The sequence below is a fragment of the Camelus bactrianus genome, chromosome 13 (assembly GCF_048773025.1).
Source record: "Camelus bactrianus isolate YW-2024 breed Bactrian camel chromosome 13, ASM4877302v1, whole genome shotgun sequence".
Classification (NCBI taxonomy): Eukaryota; Metazoa; Chordata; class Mammalia; order Artiodactyla; family Camelidae; genus Camelus; species Camelus bactrianus.
In genome coordinates this window covers 48,227,498-48,247,237 of record NC_133551.1, presented here as the reverse complement: position 1 = coordinate 48,247,237, position 19,740 = coordinate 48,227,498, and the positions used below count along the sequence as shown (strand labels likewise).

Here is a 19,740-nt window from a genome sequence, read left to right as displayed (position 1 = left end):
AAGAGGGTTCTGTGGCTACGGGAAGTGAATGGAGATGGGACACCTAGTGAGGAGGGTGATGCCGGTAAGTCAGATGAGAGATAATGGTGACCTGGTAGCTTAGAGCCATTTAGAAAGCGTATTTATTAAGATAGGGTGATTTCTTGGATGTCGGGGTGAGGAAGAGGAAGGGGTCCAGTTTCCTGGGAGTGACTAGGTGAGGCCTTCACTGAGCCAGGGACTTGGAGATGAGAAGTAGATTTGGGGGGCAGATAATGAGCTCATGGTTGGACATGTTGCCTTTGAGATGCTTAGAGCATTTGAGGGTCAGGGTGGGGGGGAACTTTTACTAGGGGGTTGTGTGTAGGCTCTGGAGTTTGGGAGAGAATTCTGGGCCAAAGGAAGGATGGCGAATTATATGAGAGTATGTAGAGCTGTGCTTAAGAGAAGACAACCTCAGTGATTAAAAGCACAGAAAACTGCTGAAAGTTCAACTCCACTTTATAGCAGTGTGACCTTGAGCAAGTTGCTTAACATCTCTGAGTCAGTTTTTTCATTTGTCAAATGGGTATAATAAAATTTCATGTCTCGTGGGGGTGTTATGAGATTAATACTCACGAAGTGCTTAGAACGGGGCCTGGCATCTAGTAAGCACTGTTATCTCAGTGTTAACAGTTGTTGTTATTATGATCAATCATCCCATCCTCAGCAAAATCACAGTGGGAGAGGCTTTAAAAACTGTGCATTGTTAAGGTTTGGGCATCGGCTCACCTAAAGTAGCTGCAGTTCTGAGATTGGGTCAGCAGGTTGGGGAGTGCCCAGCCAGCCCTCAGCCCTCAGCCCTCATTGTTGGTGGAGATGTATGTTGCTCAGGTGTGTTTGACCTTCGGGGGGCTGGTGTGAGAGGGCTAGAGGATGAAGCCCTGGGGAAGAGACCCCATGTTGGGAGAGGGTGGACAGGGATTCTGAGAAGGGGCAGCCTCAGCCAGTTGGGTACCTCGTCTCCCCCACCTCTGGGCCCTGGGCATCTAGTGAAGTGTCTGCCTCTGAGGTCCAGATGCACCCCAACTCTGTGTCCCCAACCTCCAGATCTGAGAACAGTGGTTTTGGCTCCTTGACAGTGTTTTAGCGGCTGCTCCTGAGGGCTGCTCCAGAGGGGGTTTCCATGCTCCTCTAGATCCCAACTTCCTCCTGGTCCCGCTGCCAAGCCAGGTTCCAGGTCTGGCCGATGATGGAGAGCTGTGCCAGGACCAGCCCAGCTTGGTGCCAAGGCCTTCTTACCTGATCTCGGTCATGGCTGCCAGCCTCACCCCTTCTGAGGCCTTTCTGGGTGACAACCAGTGATTTCTAACTTGGGTCCCGCACCAATCAGGCCATTTCTGAATAGCTTTCTAGTTGGTCTTCTGGGTGTATCCCAGCAGTGCTGATTGTAGTTGTGAGTCTGGAGTGGTTCTGGGAGCTGCTAGTGGTGAATCTGAGGGGTGATTCTGGTCTCCCTTTTGGGGCACCGGTGGTTCCAGGTGCTGTTCCAGCTCTTCTGGAGTCCTGTTTGTGCTTTAGGGTCTTTCCAAGTACAAGGTCCTGTGCCTGATTCATCTGTTCCCTGACCCACCTCCGGGCCATTTGGGGCACACCCCCCTACTCATGTGTGGCTCCTGCTCAGCTTAGGTCCGGTCTCCAGGCACCAGGCCCCGTGGTCCTGATGTGGCCTTGGGCATGGCAGTAGTACCAGCTGGCTTGGGAGACCCTCCCTGTTCTCTGTCTTGGACTCTGCCCCTGTGCCCCCAACGGTGGAGCTGACAGCCTCACGTCTGGCCCTGTGAGGCCCAGGCAGGCAGCCCCAGACAAATGGGCCTTTGAGTTTGGGACACGGAAGCTGGTTTGTCTGGCCAGACCCGCCCAACAGCTTGTGTGCTGGGAACAGGGGCCACAGGGAACTTTGTGGGGAAGCCCAGTGAGTAGGGGGAGGGAAGTGTGCGGCCATCCTGAGACCCAGGGCTGTGAGTTGTAGGGTGGGGGTGATGGAGGTGGGAGAGGGTGTGAGCCACAGGGTCAGTATGAACAGCACTGGGTTGGCCAGGCCTGTCCTGGTTAGTCGGGATGGGCCTCAGTCGTAAGGACGTCCCCCATGTTGTGGAGATGGTCTGTCTCCAGTGAGGCAGATTTCCCAGGTGCCAGGTGTGGGAGGCTGGCCTCAGGTCACTCCTTGACCCCATCCCAATGTGTCTGTTTCGGGAGGAGCCGGAGGGGATCTGCTATGTAGGGTGGGATCCCTGTGTGCATGGGGGCATGAAGTTGGGGAAGAAACCCATGGTGAGGGGCCACCTGCCTGGAGTGGGCACTGGGGGGCCGGGATGCTGAGCGATGGGGAGCTGGTGACGAGATGGTGTGGGCGTGTTTGACCCCTGCCTCCAACCAGGACGGGGCCCACACTGGTAGGGGCTCAATAATGGTTCTAGAAGGCAGGGGCCAGGCTCTGTCACTGTATGTGTGCCAGCGGAGGAGGCATCCAGGGGCACACCTTCATTTTTAGAATTACAGAGCAGCAGAGAGTCAAAAATAAATATTGCTTCTGAAGCTTCTTTGAAGGCTGCATGGATGCTGGCATGGTCTCCCAGGCTGGGCTGTTCTCTGTGAACTCATTCATGCGTTCATCACTCAGCATATCTTGACGGAGCACCTACTATGTGCTGGCTCTCTGCTGGGCACTGGGGAAACAGAGCTAAGCCAGCATGCACTGAATTTATGGTTGTGACTCAGCAACCACTCGGCAATTGTGTAAATAAATAAATCATCACATCTGTGGTCATCGCTCCAAGGCAAGGTCCAGGCATGTCGTTGGGACATCCTGGAAGGCCTCCCTGGGAAAGTGCCTTTGGCTCTAAGATCTGAGGGGTAACTGGCTAGAAGAAGGTGGGGAGTTTGTTCTGGGCAGTGGCTCAGAGCACAGGCAAGGCAGAGAGCCTGGAAGAATGTGGTACAGTTGAGATCAGAAGAGGAAGCCAGAGGCTGGCTGGTGGGAGGGAGCGTGGCCAGGTGGGTCTGCAGAGGTGGGCGGCACTGACTGCTGTGCTGGAGGGTTATGCTAATGGGTTTGGACACGTTTTACTGCTGAGGTCAGGGACTTGGTCTGTGTCGTTCACAGCTCTATGCAGGGTGTCTAGCAGAAAGCTTGGTGCATAGTAGGTGCTCAGGAGTATGGAAGGAGTGAGTGAGTGAATGAAGTGAAGAGATGGGCAGTTTTACTAAATGGGGATCGTCCTGCATAAACAGTTCTGTCACCTGCTTTTCTTTTCCTGCCTAAAGAGCAAATTTTGAATATCTTTCTGTGTCAGTTCACATTCTTCTGGGATGAAATTCTTGCTGTTTTCTCATTCTTCCCTCTCTTTCCAGGAATGAGCAGAGGCCCCAGTGCCCTGCCCTCGGTCCTGGTTGTCCAAGAGTGAGTGGCGTGATCAAGCAAAGACCCGGTGAGTGTCCCCCAGGTGTGACCAGGGCAGAGGCGCCGAGGGGTCTGTGGGCCAAGCCAAGCAGCTTGGATTCTGATGCAGACCGGTGGAGAGCCCTGAGGGGTTGTCACTGGGGGCATGACATGATCCAGTGTGCGTGTGGCGGAGAGATAATAGAGTCCTGTGCCAGGAAGGCGGTGATGGAGGTGGAGAGAAGGGATTTGAGTGCTGTTTAGGGAGGCAGAGTTGACAGGACATGGTGAAGGGTGGAATGTGGGGCGTGAGGGAGGGAAGGTGTCAAGAATGGCTCCCAGGGTTCTGGCCGGAGTGGGTGATGGAGGTGGGTGGTGGGAATGATACACAGCTTGTCAGCTGCTGTAGGTGTGAAAAGGGCCTCTGGGACTTTCACCAGCAGCTGTCTTCTTCCCATTCACCATGTCTCTGTAGAAAAGACTGTTCTGGTTGACTGTAGGTTGTGGTAGAAAGAACAGGGTACTCAGGGATCTGGGGCACATCTTTCCTTGTCTGTTTGACATCCACTTCTTTCTGCTGGAGGCGCAAAGCATGTGGATTGGAGTTGCAGGGACTGAGGTTGGAGAGTTAGGTTGGAGTAAGAGCATGATTGGCCTTGGATGTCAGGCTAAAGATTGCCGACCTTTTCCTGAGGGTGATATGAAGGCACTGAATGTTCTTAAGCAGAGAAGCTACATCCATATATTCATCTATCCATTCATTTGCTCATTCATTCGTTCATTCATGAAACATTATCTGCATGTCTGCTGTGGGATAAAGCAGCAAAGCGTGCCGGAGGGCTGTGATCAAAGATGCAATTTTTTTGTAAGCTGAAAGGGGACATTGGTTTGTGTGCAGGATGTCTTGGAAGGGAGTGACCAGAGGCAGAAAGCCCACTGAAGACGTGGGCGCCCATGAGGTCTTCCTAGCCTGGCGGTGGTTGGGTAGAGGCAGGACAGATTCAAAAGTGTTGACCAATTGCGCATGTGGGATAAGGAAAAAAAGGATTTGAGGAGGCATGGCTAGCTTGGTTATGGTGGTGCTTGTCACTGAGAAGGGGACCTGGAGGAGGAGCAGGGTTGCAGAGAATGAGGTCTGGTTGGACCGTCCTCTGTAAGCTCCTTGAAGGCTGAGCGTATGGCTGATTCATCACCTTGCCTTCTGGCTCAGGGCCCAGTAGGGCCCACCGGTCAGTTCTGCATGATGGCTGGTGAAGAGGGCAGTGGTAGAGATGGGTCTGGCCTAGGCAGGGAAAGGAGAGGAGCATGTATTGGGTATCTGCTGGGGCCGGGCCCTGTGCATGGCGAGGTGGGCTCCAGGGTTCTGTAGAAGGTGCAGCAGGAAGGAAAAGTCAGATCGGGAGGGTAGTTATGGGGATACTCTTCACCTGTCCATCTTCAGATGATGCGTCTGACCTTCTTGGGAGCCCAGCCTCACCAGAAAAGGTGCCTGAAAGTGGAGCCCTCTGTCCTCTGGGGAGGCCACTGGCTGATGGCGGGTGTGAAGGGGTAGGAGTGGGGTGTGCTGTACAGCCCAGCTTCTGGAGGCATGACTGACGTGGAGAGGGAGGGGAAGATGCTCTGAGATCCTGAGGCCCAGGTACAGCTAATATAGGAGTTAAGCATACCTTGGGTGCAGGGCCTGGGGTACTCATAGGGACTGAGTTCTGGGGCAGGGGCCAGGGCAGGCCCTAGGCTACATCAGCAAGGGATCTTGCTGTCTACATCAGGGTTTCTCAGCCTCAGTACTGTTGACATTTTGGACCAGATAATCCTTTGTTGTGGAGGGCTGGCCCATTATTGTAGGATGTCTAGCAGCATCCTTCGTTCCTTCCTATCATTGCCAGTAGCCTACTTTCTACCGTCAGTCTGGACAATCAAAAATGTCTCCAGACATTGCCTAATGCGCCATGGCAGGGCAGAACCACCCTGGATGGAGAACTACTGGTCAACACCACTTCTTGCTGCCTTCACTGTGCTGTACAAATCTGGAAACCTGGGGAGGATCACTCAGGGAAGATTCACAGTGACAGGCCACTTGAGCTGAGTTCTGGAGGGTGAGTAGGTGGCTGGGGCTGGGGAAGGTGTTCTCAGTAGAGAGAACAGCAGGTGCAGAGGCCTGGAGACAGCCATGTTGCTGAGCATTAGCCCAAGGGAGGCTCCACTCCCCAGACGAAGGAGGCTGGAGGGGTTATAGCTATAGGAAGGTGGTCCCTTGGTCTTCTGCCCCCAGAGCTAAGCCTCTGCTAGAGCTTTCTCACCCCACCCCACCCCAGACTCTGGGATGCTCTTCCTAAGCTACTCCTCTGATCCCAGGGGAGACCAAGGAACTGATGGCCGCCAGAGAAAAGGGGTCCCAGCTGCTGGAGGGCGGGTGGGGGCTGATCCTGGCTGTGCTCACAGACTCTGGCCAGCTGGCTGGAGGAGGGAAGGCGGCCTGCTGCCGGCCGCCTTCTTTCCTGGGGCCAGGGTCACGGCTGAGATTGTGATTTATTCCCATCATAATCTGGTGGTTGGTTTGGTGAGAGTTGGAAACACGTTGGTTTTCTCTTCCCAAGTGTAACAAGGCCTGTTTCCGCCTCCGCGGCCGCTGCTGCAGTGCCACGCCGTGAACTGTGCAGGACGTGACAAGAGGGCTCGGTTAGCTGCCCGCCAGTTAGACAACAGCTCTCGCTTTCCCTGCTCTCACACCCTTCTTGCCTAAGCACTAGCCTCTCCCCTTGGCTGGCAGCTCCATGGGGCCCTGGATACCCCTCCTTCTGCTGATGTCTGTTTTGGGGCCGCAGCCTCCTGGGAGCTGGGGTCCTGGCCTGGGGAGGAAATGGGGAGGAGGCTGCAGGAACAGGTGGTATTTGGAGCCTAATTAATATTTGTGAATAATAACACGTGCCCAAGGGAAACAGATCAATCTGTGTTTGCATATTCATGAGGAGGCCTCGGACTGATCCCAGCTGTTCGCCAACCAGGGAACACCCCCAGCCCATCTCTGGCATCACATGGTCTCTGGGGGAGGGGTTGCCATCGAGTCTGGCAGGGTTGGTTGGGGTGGACTGTGAGGAGGTGACATGGCCTCTGTGTAACAGGCCTTTCTGTAACGTTTGCATCCAAATCCTGTGGCTTGATGTGCCTGCCCCTTCCTCTTCCCTCAGAGCAATGATTCTCAGATTCTTCAGTTTCACAAACCAGTACAATTACCAAAAGTACCTGGGGGCCAGATGTGGGGTTGGAAGTTTTTTATTTTGCCAAGTAAGGACATTATAAACAAAATAACTGGTATCTGCTATCACCATCCCTTCAGACAAGAAAAGACATTCAAACAACAAGGATAGCATTTCAGAGTAAAGGACAGTTCTTCCTACAAAAGGGCAGTTGGCAGCTTTACACTGACTTAGCAAAGAAAAAGGACATATTAAAACCATTCTGAATGTAGAAAAATGGCCTCCAATGATATTCTACGTTATTCAGTATGGAATCGTTTTCCTGCCCGAGTGTGTCAGTTTGGTGGAACCGACGGTCCGCATTGCAATTCAGAGACAGCCGAGTGTGCAAGTGCTCAGGCCGCCTTGTCATCATGGCTGTTGGAAGCCCCGCCACACAGGCGGAAGTGCACGCTCTGCTCAGCACCCTGTTGCACTGGAGTCAGAAGCTTCTGGGCAACCCAAGCAAGACTAGTGTCGGTCCCACCTCCCTGCTTCTCAACTGCTACCCACCCACAGGTGACCCTGAGCACTCTGGGGTTGGTGCAGGGCCAACGGCTCGACGGAGGCCAGACCCGGGGAGCCAGGATCCTACGCGGGGGCCCTGAACCTGGGAGCAGCCTGCACCGCCTGACACTGGGGCGGGCTCCATGCCCAGAGTCGGGGCGGGGCAGCTTGCTCACACCAGGAGCTGGTGAGGGAGAGGCCCTGGCTCAGGCAGCTGTGTGGTGGCCAGCATAGTTCCCTGGGAACGTGTCTGTTAGTGTGTCCCCGGGTCTCCCCATCTCTCTGGGAGAGAATGTCGTTGTTTTCAACATCTCCACCTCTGTCTGTTCTGCTTTCTGCATCTGAACAGTGTCCTAGGCAAGCCAGACCCAGATACACGGGGACCCTGGAGTTCCCAAATAAGGGCCACTTGTCTTTATCACATGGAGGGTGGGATTACCAGAGGCCCAGTTTCTCTAACACCCATGGCCAGAATTGCGTCCTAGATTGTCACATGATGTCTGTTCCAGAATCCTGCCCCCAAGACGGCTGTACTGGGAACTGACACCCCACAATGTCTGTGATAGAGTTACACCTGTATGGTGATGTACTGGGGAGTTACACCCCTATAATGTCCATCAGGCAGCTGCACCCCCATGATGTCTCTGCCTGCGAGTTACACTGCTATGATTACCGTACCGAGGCAGCTACAGGGGCTCACACCTCAGTGGCAGTGGTACTGGGGAGTTACACCCTGTGGTGCTGTACAGTGGTACCTTCAAAATGTCTCCTCTTTGTAACTTCATCCCCTCTACATCCATACCAGAGAGGTGTGTCCCCCATGATGTGTGTTTCTCAGGGTTATGCCCCTATGGTGTCCGCAATGGGCGGGGGCAGGGTCACACCCAGACTGCTTGTACCTGGGAGTGAAACCTCTGTGAATGTTGTATTGTTGTACCCCATGATGTCTGTATGAGTCCCCTCTGCCCCTGTTCTCTGGTGCAACACACCACTGACACCACTGAGCTATAAACCTGTGACAGCTGTACCAGGGGCTGCAGGATGGTTGTTTCAATGGGCCATACCCCCATGACAGCCTGACCAGGCTGTTCACCCCATGATGTGTGCCGGAAAGTTGAATTCTATTGTTGATTGCACTGCTGCACCACAGGGCCGTGATGACCAAGCCCAGACAGGGCCTGAGTGATGCGTGACCTCCATCCCAAGTTGGCCATACAGGGCATCACAGTGGGGACTCCCTCTCTTCTGGTCTCAGCCCCTGAGCTTTGTGATCACTGAATGGAACCCTAGGTGTGATGTAAACAGGGCTGGATGCCCGCCAGGCCACTTCAACATTCTTGCTTTTGCTGCTCAGTGCATCTCAGACTTTGGTGAGATCTTTGGACGAGAGACATCTCCCCCCCACTTTCCCTTCGTGTTCGGTCTCCACCCTGCTTCGCAGTCCTACCTGCTTTGTCCCAGCACCTTTGCTCACCTCCTGCTCTCTGATCTAAGGACCTTTGACCGTCGCGGTTGAGACTAGAGTTCAAGTTCCAGGAAGGAGCAGAGCAATCTGTGAGCCCTGCCTCTTCTTGTTCACCAGCTGTGTCACCTCCTTGCAAATTCTCTTACCACTGTGGGTCAGCTGGCACCTGGGTCTGACCCCACCAGAGTACATGTGTACTACTGTGGGGCCCCAGGGTGTGTTCACCATCACTCACTCTTGCTCTGTGCCCTGTTGTGGCATTAATGAGGGACTTTCATGCACCAACCCCTTGCCCAGAGTAAGGTGTGAGCAGAGCTGGTGGGCATTGGTGCGGATCCCCTGAAGCCCCCTGAGTGGGAAACATGGGAGAGAGACCCCCAGGAGCTCACCACTGGGGCTGGGGAGTGATAGTGGTGTATCCATCCGATCTGGCCGTGCTGAGGGTTCCACAAAGGTGCTGGGCAGAGTGGGGAGGGCACACCTGGCGAGGAGCCCTGAAGGCACTCAGACAATCCCAAGAGCAGTCTTGCCCATACCCAGGGTCCTGTCTCAGCCAGGATGCCGGTTTTGAGCAAGTGGCTCTGTGAGGTTTGCACCCCTCCCCTTGATCTGCTCTGGGCTGCTGGGGCAAGGGCAGAGGAGGGGTGGGGTTGAATCTTAGGGTCCAGCACCCCCATTCCACCAGGGACTCCTTGTGGTTTCCCTTTGGAGTGGGATGGTGCCATGGGAATTGGGTAGGATGAGGGTGGCCAGGCGGGGCAGCTACAACTTGTCCAGAGCGCATCCTGGCGAGCCCAGACTTGTTGTGGCTTGGCTCCAAGCCTCTAATACCTGGATCCTGTCTGTCTCTACCAAAGCTGTACTCTGGGACCTGTGCCCAGCCGGCATTCAGGGTCTGCTGGGGAGAGAAGGGGCTACACGAGGCCCCAGGAACTCTGGAGTCCCTGGCCTCCATGAGTCTGCTCCCTGTCCTGGTCTGGTTTTGTCTGGTCCCTGTCTCTGTCTCTTAGACCCCGTTTCCCTGTCCCAGTCCCCTTTCCGAGGCAAGTTGGAAACTCAGGGTCTGGAATGGAACATCCCTGCACATACCCTGGTCTCAGTAGCCCCTGCTCCTCCTCAGGTTTAGAGAATGACCTGAAGGCCTCTTGTGCTCTCTCCCTACATGTTACTGGTGGGTTATCCTTAGGCCCTGGGGGATCAGTGAGGGGCCTGGGTTTTCACAGGCGTTGGAAAGTCTGGGTGGTCATTACATAGTCCAAGGAAGGAGTGTCTGTTGAACTAGGTTCTGGATGGTCAGTGAGGCTTAGTGGGGGTCTTGGTGGTAAGTGGGGACCAGGAGGTGGCATGTGGGCAGCAGGACATTGGTGGATACCAGCTAATTGGCTCTGCCCTTCTCTCCATCACAGGTTGATTGTCCTGGGCTGTGGCTGGCCTGGATGGCCCCCCAGCTAGCCCCAGGGAGGACGATGGTGCCCCTTGTACCTGCACTCGTGATGCTTGGTTTGGTGGCAGGTGCCCATGGCGACAGTAAGTCTGACCCCTCAAGGTGTAGGATCTCCCAGATCAAAAGGTGGCATTCCTCCCAGCAGGACTCTGGGATAGGAGACAGGACCAGCCACTAGGAGAGACAGGATGGCTAGATACCCCTCCAGACCTTCTGTCCTAGAAAGACACCCCCATGAACTTCAAGAGTGCCCCCTCCAGGGAGTACCCCAGCCCCATGCTTCCTAGGGGCATCCTGTGGAAATACCCACATGTCTCTTAAGGCATCTGCAGGGTGGGGCATGTCTAAGTGTGACCCTGTTTTATGGGATGGACGTGAGACATATCCAGGATTCATGTGGTCATTAGGTAATATGCTCAGGTGTGTGCTGTGTCCCTTACTGAGGATCTGTGCAGAAGGCACAGTGTGAGCCATGGGGGGCCTTGGTAAGAGAATAAGGGGGCCACACACAAGGAATGTGTGTGGACGTGTGTATGGGATGCCAGATACGTCCACAGGTCCAGAGAACGATTGGAAGCCAAATCACCACAGCCCTTCCCGTGGGCTAGACACTGAGCCCTTCCTTCCCCTTCCCCCCTTCAAGGCAAAGAAATATCTCCCTTCCCCAGCTCCTCAGCCCTGAGAATGGGGGAAGATTGCACTTGGCCACAGGAAGCTTAGCTCCAGCGCCCCTCTTTGTATTGGAAGAGGTGGGATTGACCCCTGCCCAGATCCAACTCGGAACTTTGGTCCCTTTCCTGCCGCCCTTCCCCCTGCCTGGCGCTACAAGACTGGCCGCAGCCCGCCCTGTCGCCATGGTTACCACTGCTTGGTTACGAGTGGGAGGCGGGGCACAGGGCAGATTTAGCCAATCTGCACACTGAGGGGGAGGGACGAGGTCGGGGCCAAGGTCCCTGGGGGAAGGGGCTGTTCCCAGCCTGTCCGGAGCCCAGAGGTGGCCAAGGGCCAATCCAGGGGTCGGTCTGAGGGTCAGCAGGCCAGAGGGTTCCCTCACCCCCTTCTCCAAGTGTCTGGACGCAGATCTCTCTCCTTGATCCACCCAAGCCCTTTCTCCTAATGCCTCATTAATTATTCAGCACGAGATCCTGGAGTGGGTGGGACTGGAGTACCCAACCCTTAGTCCTCCAGGCTGGGCTCAGAGGGGGCTACTAGGGCAAGAGGAAGGGGAGGGCATCACTCCCAGGGTGTGTGGTGAGTGATGGGAGCAATGGGGGGGGGGGGGTGGATGAGAGGGCTGGGCTAGCAGGAGCAGGGCGGAGTTGGGGTGGGGGTGATTGGCAGGCCTGGCTGGGGCTGCCGGGAGAGAGCTGGAGCCTGCAGGGGCAGGCTGGGGTAGAAGTCATTGGATGTGACTCAGAGATGGCAGGGAGGCAAAGGCTTGTCAAGTTAGCCCTGAGACACTGAAGTCCTGGCCTTGCTCCTCCGCCCTCTCCCTGGACACTAGGGCCTTCAGATGGGAGTTTGGAGGCAGAGGGAGGACCATGGGGCTAAGCTTTCAGGGACAACACATTCTGGGAGCATAACTGCCTTCCCTCCTGCTCAGACCCAACATGCTCAAACCTGTACCCTCACCTTCATCCCCCAGACCTGCTTGTCTTTCTGTGTTCTCTCTCCTGGTGAGTGGCTTCCCCACCCACCCAGCCACCCTTAGAAATCCGGGCCTCCTCCCAGCCTCCTCCCTCCCTCATACCCACATCTAATTCATCACTAAGTTCTGTTGCTTCTCCCTTCTGAATATCTTTGGAATGCGTCCACCTCTCTCCCCACTGCCCTCACCCAAGCCACTCAGCCCTTGCTGGAGCTTTTGCACACAACCACCTCCTGATGGCCTCCCTGCTTCTTGTCTCCCCTTATGGGCCATTCTCCGCGTGAAAGTAGGAGTCATGTTGCAAAATGAAAGCCTGATCGTATCGCCCCTCCCTCTCCTTCCTTGTTGCCCTCAGGATCAGCCTTGGGGTCTACACCCTTCTCCAGACCCTGCACCTGTATCTGCCACCACGTCCTTCACCTGCCCCATACCACTCCCCCGCCAAGCTGACCTCTCAGTTGCTCACGTGCTCCCAGGCTCCTCTGTTCCTTCTGTTTCCTCTGCTTGGAGCCCTCTGCCCCAGATCCTTCGGTTCCTACTTACCTGGAGCCATCACTTCCTCCAGGAACCTGGGTCGTGTGCTTCTCCTCTGGGCTCCTTTGTATTACATGATTGTAACTCTGCTTCAGGTCCGCATGTCCCATTGGACTGTGAGTCCCAAGGGGTCAGATCATTGCCCAGCTCAGACCCTGGAGTGTGTGGAGGGGTGGAATCAGGCCTGGACCCCCAGTAGAACTCTAGGGTTGGGAACAGTTTTTAGAGCAGAGTCCAAGAGCCTCCATGGTGATCCCTTAAGGGTCAGAGCCCAAAGATCAGGGTCTTGGGGGTAGGAAATAGGTGAGTTGGGCTCTGCTGCCAGGAGAGAGGGGCAGGAGAGGGGTGTGAGCTGGGGTCTGTGGTGATCTGGCCCAGGAGGTAGGGTCTGCCTGACATGCTGCAGGTGCTTTTGGGTCTGTTCCCCCGCCGTGGCCAAGCTTGGGCTGGGCCTGGGAGACTTCTAGCCAGGGTGAGCAGGCAGCGTGGACAGGGCTGCCACAGAAGGTAGGGCAGGCTCCCCAGAGAATTGACGACTGGTGCAGTGGAGCGCAGAGCGGACAAATGTGTTTCTATAGGCCTCTTAACGAGACAAATGAATGGGGGCCCTGGCCTCTGAGGGTAGCGCAGGGAAGTGGGGCGGAGAAGCAGCTGCTAAGAGTTAGCCCAGAAGCCCCAGCGTCAATACCAAGTCAGCTCCGACGGAGACCTGGGCACGCAGGGCTCAGTGGCTCCCCAGCCCCGGGCCTTGTGGCTTCTCAGGAGGGAGGCTTGTGGGGCCAGAGGTGGTCCTGAGCAGGAGGAGGTTTCTACTCATCTGCTGTGTCCATTCCAGGTGCTCGGTGGGAAGGCCCCATATAGGCCTGCCTTCAGAGCCCGCAGTGTGGGTTACCTACAGCAGCGTGCTGTGCTGGGGGTGGCACTGGCACAGAGGTAGTGACCTAAGCATCGTGGGAGTTGGGGTGGGAGGCTTCTTGGAAAGGGGGAGCCCTGCAGGGTGAGTGGGCATTTGCTAATGGGGGGTGCTGCCGAGTGAGATGAGACTGTGGGGGAAGAAGCAGGAGTGGGCCTAGGCTTCTCCCTGGAGCTCATGGGAGAGCCATGGTGAAGACCATCTCCCTTTGTCCCCGGACAGCCTGGGACAGAGGCCGGGATGCAGAACTAGGTGACCAGGTGTGAGTGGGGCCCTGGTGTGGCCCAGTTACTTGGAATCATAGGACCCTAAAGCAGGATGCCCAGTGGCCAGAAGGTGGTGGGTGGGGGCAAAGGCCTAAGTGGCTGGGGATACGTCTGTGGCATCTCAGCCCCCCACCCAGCCAGTGGTGCTGGAACGTGGCAGGGTGCCGCACACAGTTCTGCAATGCCCTCCCCCTCCCCCTTGGGGAGGCAGGACCTGGTGGCCCGTCTAGACTCTGCCCTTTGTGGAACTTCTGGCAGGTTGCTTTCTCTCTCAGGGCCTGTTTTCCTATTGCACAACGAGGATGATGACTCCTACCTGGAAAGGTTAACTGAGGTCGTGTGTTTAAGGCACCTAGCACTTAGTATGTGCTCCCCCAATCCCAGGCCATGACCCGGGGCTCTTGTGTGTCCCCCGGGAACCCAGAGTTGTCTCTGAGTGGGCTACCCACCCAGGGATACCAGGAGTGGTCACAGGAGCCAGCGTTAGTGAGTCCCAGGTTCATTAGGCGGTTCAGGGCCTGGGAAATCCACCTCTCTAGCACCTCCTTCCCCTGCCTCACCACCCCTAGTGCTGCGTGTTTGTGTACATGTATACGTGTACTCTGCAGTCATCTCCCTGTGGAGCAGCCTTAGGTAGCTCTGTTTGGCTGTCCCGAGGGCTGGACCCTGGGAGATGTTGGACCCCCACCCCCACCCCAGGATGGCCCACTTGTTTCCTTCCTTAGGCCACCCCCTCCCACTTTGCATGGACTCGGCAGCTTGAGAATGTTCAGGGCATGCCCCTGGGAGCTGCTGCCCAAAGGCCTGTGCAGCCCACCGCCTCTGTGTGGTGGGGCAGCCGAGGTGGAGCCACATTCTGGTAGGGCAGAAAGCCCCTCCAGGCAACTGGTCTCCAAAGTTCTGTTCACACCCTCAGTGAACACCAGCTCTGGACCAGTACTGGGCAGAGTGGTCAAGTTGCCTAATTTTGCCTGCCTGCCTGGGGACTTGACCAGTCACTGTGGCCCAAGGGCTGCAGTATACAGAGCAGGCTCCCACAGGCTTGGGAGTGGGGTGCATGAGACAGTCGGAGCATGTGCAAAGCGAGGGGGTACCCACAGGCCTGGGTTGGGGTGACACATCCACTGGGCCTGAGCTGTGTCCTACACAGTTCTTGGCCCATGGCAGGTGCTCGTTTTTTGAAAGAGTCAAGAAAGGTGAGCCTGGAGAGGTTAGCAGCAATATGGGGAAGGGAGCAGGGAGACAAACTTCAGCACAGTTTGTGCTCCCCAAGGTCCACCTGGTGAACAGAAGGGACGAGGGCTTGTCAGGGCTGCGGGGAAGTGCCCTCTCTCAGGGGTGGGTGGGCTGGGGGAAGCGAGGGTGAGGTCTGATGGAAGGGAGGGGACTGCCCCTCCCCCTACTTGGCTGCCACAGGCTTGGGCACTGCTAGTCTTGCCAGAGTCTAGTGGGTAGGTGGGTGGGCTGAGCGGGGCCCTGGCCCCTCTCCAGTCTCCCTGGAGTGGAGGGGTCCACCTCCCCGATAGCCCCAGGCCTTGGGCACCATCCAGCCTCCACTGTACTCAGGCCTTCCCCCTCTGCCGCCCTCTCTCTCTCATGACCTGTACCTGGCTCCCTCCCCAGCTTCTGGTTCTTTGTTTGGCGCGGAGGCCCCACCCCCAGGCCCACTCACCCAGCCTTTCTGGTTCAGCAGGTTCCAGCCTTTGGTTTCTGCAGCCAACACGTTGAGGCAGGAGCCAGGAGTGTTTCACCCGGGCTTCTCTCCCTGGCAGAGGGAACTCCCCCCATGTGTGAGGGGCGAGGTCTCCATCCTCTGCAGGCCTTCCCTTCTTGTCAGGTCACTCCTTCACTTGTTCCCCACCCCCGTGTGCCAGGAACAGGGTCGTCATTGGGACGGGGCAGGAAGCAAGGCAGGCGTGGTGTCTGCCCTGCCCAGGGTTATTGTTCCCTGTGGGGAAGCAGCTATGAATCAAATAGTCCTTCAAAATGTGGAAAAAGTAATAACCTCACATGTGTACATAACAACCGTGAGCAAAAGTAATAACCTCACACACAGAAGTAACAAACCATGAGCAGTGCTGTGAGAGAGGCTGAGGGAATCACCAGAGGGCCTAAAACCCAGAACTGAGCTAATGGAGGTGGGGGCAATGGCAGGAGTGCTAAGGAAGGTTTTCTGAGGAAGTGATGTTTAAACTGAGATCAGAAAGATGAATAGGAGTTAGTGGGTAAAAAAGTAGTCTAAGAGATTTGTGACAGCAGGAGCAGCTTATGCAAAGGCCCTGAGGCTGCAGGGAACATTGCTTATCCAAAGGATGGGAAGGCAGGGTTCTAGGGGCTATGGAGGGCTTGGATCGGACCTGGCAGGGCTCTGTCCACCATGACAAGAGTTTAAATTTAGTTTTGAGAGCCATGGGGGGCTTTTGGAGGGTTTTTACAGGAAAGAAGCTACCACTTCACTCTGGCTGCTGAATAGAGACTAGATGGGGGTGGGCAAGCTGGAGGCAGGGTTAGTGGAGTGTCCAGTCGAGGGAAAGTGATGTCTGGGCTACGGTGGTGGCAGTGCAGAAAGAGATGGGGTGCTGCTGCCAGGAGGCCTTCCGGTGTAGCGGAGAGGTGAGCAATGGGAGGAAAGGCAGGAGACTCTTCCCCTGCTGAGTGGGGGAGTCCCATCTGAGAAGACCTGACTGAAAAGACCAGCAAACAAGGACAGGCTCTGCAGAGAGCTGCAAACTGGGAGAGTCCGGAGCCTTCTTTAGAGGGTGGTGAGAGCAAGTGTGAGGCAAACTGAGGCTCCTCATGAGGCAAAATGATGTCCTCATGCCACTCTGGCCCCCAACAGGTTTGAGTGTTTCCCCCACCAAGGCTGCCCCTGGATGCTCTGGGTACCCCCAGGCACAGTCAGGTGGGTAACCAAGTTTCCCTTCTCTGGGGAGGCTCTAGGTGCTGTAGGATGTGCTTCGGATTTAGAACGCGTTCTCAAACCTGGCTCTACCCCCAGATCACTCTGAGATGTGTCTGTTATTTAACCTTCTGAGCCTCCATTTCCTGGTCTCTGATGCGGGGGTGATGAGGGTGATGGCCACCCGCCTGCAGGGCCCACCACGTGCCTAGCCTGTGTAGGCAGCCTGCAGAAGGTCATCACGCTTTGTCTGCGCAGACCCCTGTGTCACTAGCACCATACTGCAGGTGAGAAAACAAAGGCTCAGAGGTCGTGAGTGACTTTCTTAATAGTTACATAAAACCTCCAGAGCCCACTGGACCCTGGGGTGATGGGTAAGATGGGCCCCTCCCAACTGTCTGTACCTGCACCTGTCACTCCTGACCCTGCTGGTGCCCCAGATCCTCCCTTCCTCAGAGACTCTGCCCCATCTGCTGTCCCTCCTCTCTCCACTGGATCGGCACCTTCTCCCTCTGCTGGCTCCTTCCCATCAGCATTTAAACACTGTCTTTCACATCTTAGGGGAAAAAAACGCAAGAATATAAAAACTTCCCTCCAACCCTCATCCCTTCCAAGTGCCATCTTCTCTTTATCTTCCCCATCACAGCCAATATTCGTCAAATAGTCACTGTATTCCTCTCCCACGTATCTCCTTGACCTTCTTTGGTCTGACTTTGCCCCCCGCCACCCCACTGACTCTGCTCTGGACAAGGCCCCCAACAATGCCATATGAACTGTTTTTTGCCAGGTGTTTAGGAGTCACACAGGGTTGAATTCACGTCTTGGATGTGCCGCTCATTGGCTGTGTGACCTTGAGCTAGTGACGACCTCTCTGAGCCTGTAAACGGGATAACAACAATGAAGGACTAAATGAGATAAAGTTCCTGGTGCAGAGCGGGATTATCATCATTGCACAAACATGTTTCTGCGCCAGAGACCAGGCCAGGCCTGGGCTCATCGGCACCAAGCAGGTGGTTTGAAAGGTCACTTCTCACGCTATCAGCCTTCCTGGAGCTGTTCATTGGCCTGATTAATAGGAAATGGATCCACTGTCGGGATTAATGAGGCATTGCTATGTCTTAATGAAGGCCGAGTTTCCCAGGTCTTGTGACCCTGGGTGGTGGGTTTCACAGGGACAGGTGCTCCAGGTTGGCCCTGGTGCCTGTATGAGGGGGATGTGAGTGGGCATGGCAGTATAGTGTCTTAGCCCCCTTCTTTCTCCCCCTTCCCCACTTCCCTGTGGATACTTTGGGGAGACGTCTAGGCCTCAGAAAACAATAACCAAGTCACTGGGAGCAGGGTGGGGAGGGCAGATTTACAGGAAAGCATTCACCTGGGAAGACGTCCAGAGATACTTAGGAGGTAGAATGTCTAGGCCTTCTGGACTGATGGTGTGTGGGGGCGGGGAGATGGGAGGAGTCATGGTTTCTGGCTTGAGCCTTGGGGTAGTTAGAGGTACCATTACCTGGGTAGAGAGCAGTGAGGGAGGGACCCGTCTGGGGGAGATGCTGGGGCTATTCCCGGCAGCTCTCAGCTTGCCTTTGTCCTAGAGCTTGGAATTGATGGGGGGATGGGAGACAGAAGAGTGTAGCAATTAAAGCGTGGACTCCAGACTCAGAGCACCTGGGTTCAGATCTTGGCTCTGCCACTAACCAGCTGTTGTTTTGGGCAAATCCCTTAACCTCTGTGTGCCTTGACTTTCTTCTCTGTAAGCAGAGGTAATTGTAGCACCCACCTCATGTGCTCACAGCTCCTTGAATAGTGCCTGGCACATAAGAAGCACCACATTTAGGCGTCACCCCCTTGTTTCCTCTATAAATCTTTTCTTTTTTGGTATATGTATATTTTTTTATTGAAGTATAGTCAGTTTATAATGTTGTGTCAAGTTCTGGTGTACAGCACAGTGCTTCATCATACATGAACATACATATATTCGTTTTCATCCTCTATAGATCTTTCTTGTCCCCTCCAAGACCCCCACTACTGCCCCTGATAGTATAGGGCCTGTCTACAGTGGTGGTGCCATGGTGACCTGGTGTCTCCATCTCTCCAGGCAAACCTGTCTTCATTAAGGTCCCTGAGGACCAGACTGGGCTGTCAGGAGGGGTGGCCTCCTTTGTGTGCCAAGCTGCAGGGGACCCCAAGCCACGCATCACGTGGATGAAGAAGGGGAAGAAAGTCAGCTCCCAGCGCTTTGAGGTACGTCCTCAGGTGGGAAGGGGCCAGCAGGGCTCAGAGTCTGCCAGTTCTGGGGTCTGATCTTACTTTACCTCCTTTGGTCTCCCTCCCTGGGGGCCATTTGGTGGCAAGAGGATGGCTGACCCTAAGAAGGCCCCTGTGTCCTTAACAGGCTGTGACCACGTGTCTGTTCTCCGGCAGGTAATCGAGTTTGACGATGGGGCGGGGTCCGTGCTTCGGATCCAGCCGTTGCGGGTGCAGCGAGATGAAGCCATCTATGAGTGCACAGCCACCAACAGCCTGGGAGAGATCAACACTAGTGCCAAGCTGTCAGTGCTCGAAGGTACGTGCTGGGAAGGGAGGGGCCACGGTGGGTGGGGAGACTGATGCGGGACAGAGCCAGCCAGCCAGCCCTGTCCCCACCGTAGGCTGGGAGGTGTTTGAGGGAGAGAACTGTCCTGGGGTCAGCAATGATCAGCGGTGGACAGGGATGGTTGCTGGATTTTTGGCTTGTATTGAAGCCGGCTGTGTCCCGGTGTCTTTGTATTCTGCTGAGCTGGGGCATTGCTCGGATGGTGTCTGGGGTCTGACTTGAGGTGTGGGGCTGCAGCTGCATATTCTTGGGGTGCTTGGCTTGTGGCAGTGGCTCTGATTTTCAGGTGGAACCTGGCTTCAGAGAGGTGTGTTCCCTGTTGCCCGTATGAGCAGGAGGCTGGGGTTCTGTATGTTGATTTTAGTGTATTCTCTCACTTGATGGCTCCTCCATTCATTCACAAACCCTCCCTAATAATGCCTTGTGTCCTGAGAAGTCTCTGACCTGGTCTGCCCTTGAGACTTGTCTCTAATACATCCCATGGGAGCTGCCCAGGGGGCCCAGGGTGTATGGGAAGAAGGGAGCTGTTGTCTATGCTAAGTCCTGAGGACAGGTGGGAGTTGGGGTGGGGACCTGGGCAGGAGAACAGCATCAGCTGTGCCAAGGCCCAGAGGCAGGAGAGAATGGAGCTTTCAGGGAACTCTGAGTGGTTCCATTTGGTTTTGAGGGGTGGGGGTGGCTGGAGGGCACAGAGACAAGCCAGGAAGAGTAATTCAACATAAGGCTGGAGGGCAGGCCACACAGGACCAGGCTGAGAAATAAACATTATCCTGGGGACATAGGAAGCCATGAATGGGGTGAGGAGTGACATGATCGCCCCCCAGCCACGAGGAGTCAT

The 19,740-nt window shown here is 55.5% G+C and overlaps 1 protein-coding gene across 9 annotated transcripts in view; it reads left to right on the top strand.

The window, feature by feature from the left end:
• The window catches only part of PTPRF (protein tyrosine phosphatase receptor type F), a 143,357-nt gene that overhangs the window by 63,284 nt on the left and 60,333 nt on the right, over positions 1-19,740 (top strand). For 8 of the 9 annotated variants that reach the window (XM_045520198.2, XM_074376655.1, XM_074376654.1 and 5 more), the window contains exons 2-5: positions 3,373-3,449; positions 10,015-10,135; positions 18,405-18,550; positions 18,731-18,872. In XM_045520198.2, coding sequence (XP_045376154.2) covers positions 10,045-10,135; positions 18,405-18,550; positions 18,731-18,872 — 379 coding nt within the window. In that variant the 5' untranslated portion in view covers positions 3,373-3,449; positions 10,015-10,044. The remainder of the gene's footprint in view (positions 1-3,372; positions 3,450-10,014; positions 10,136-18,404; positions 18,551-18,730; positions 18,873-19,740) is intronic. The other variant, XM_074376649.1, reaches the window with a different exon arrangement.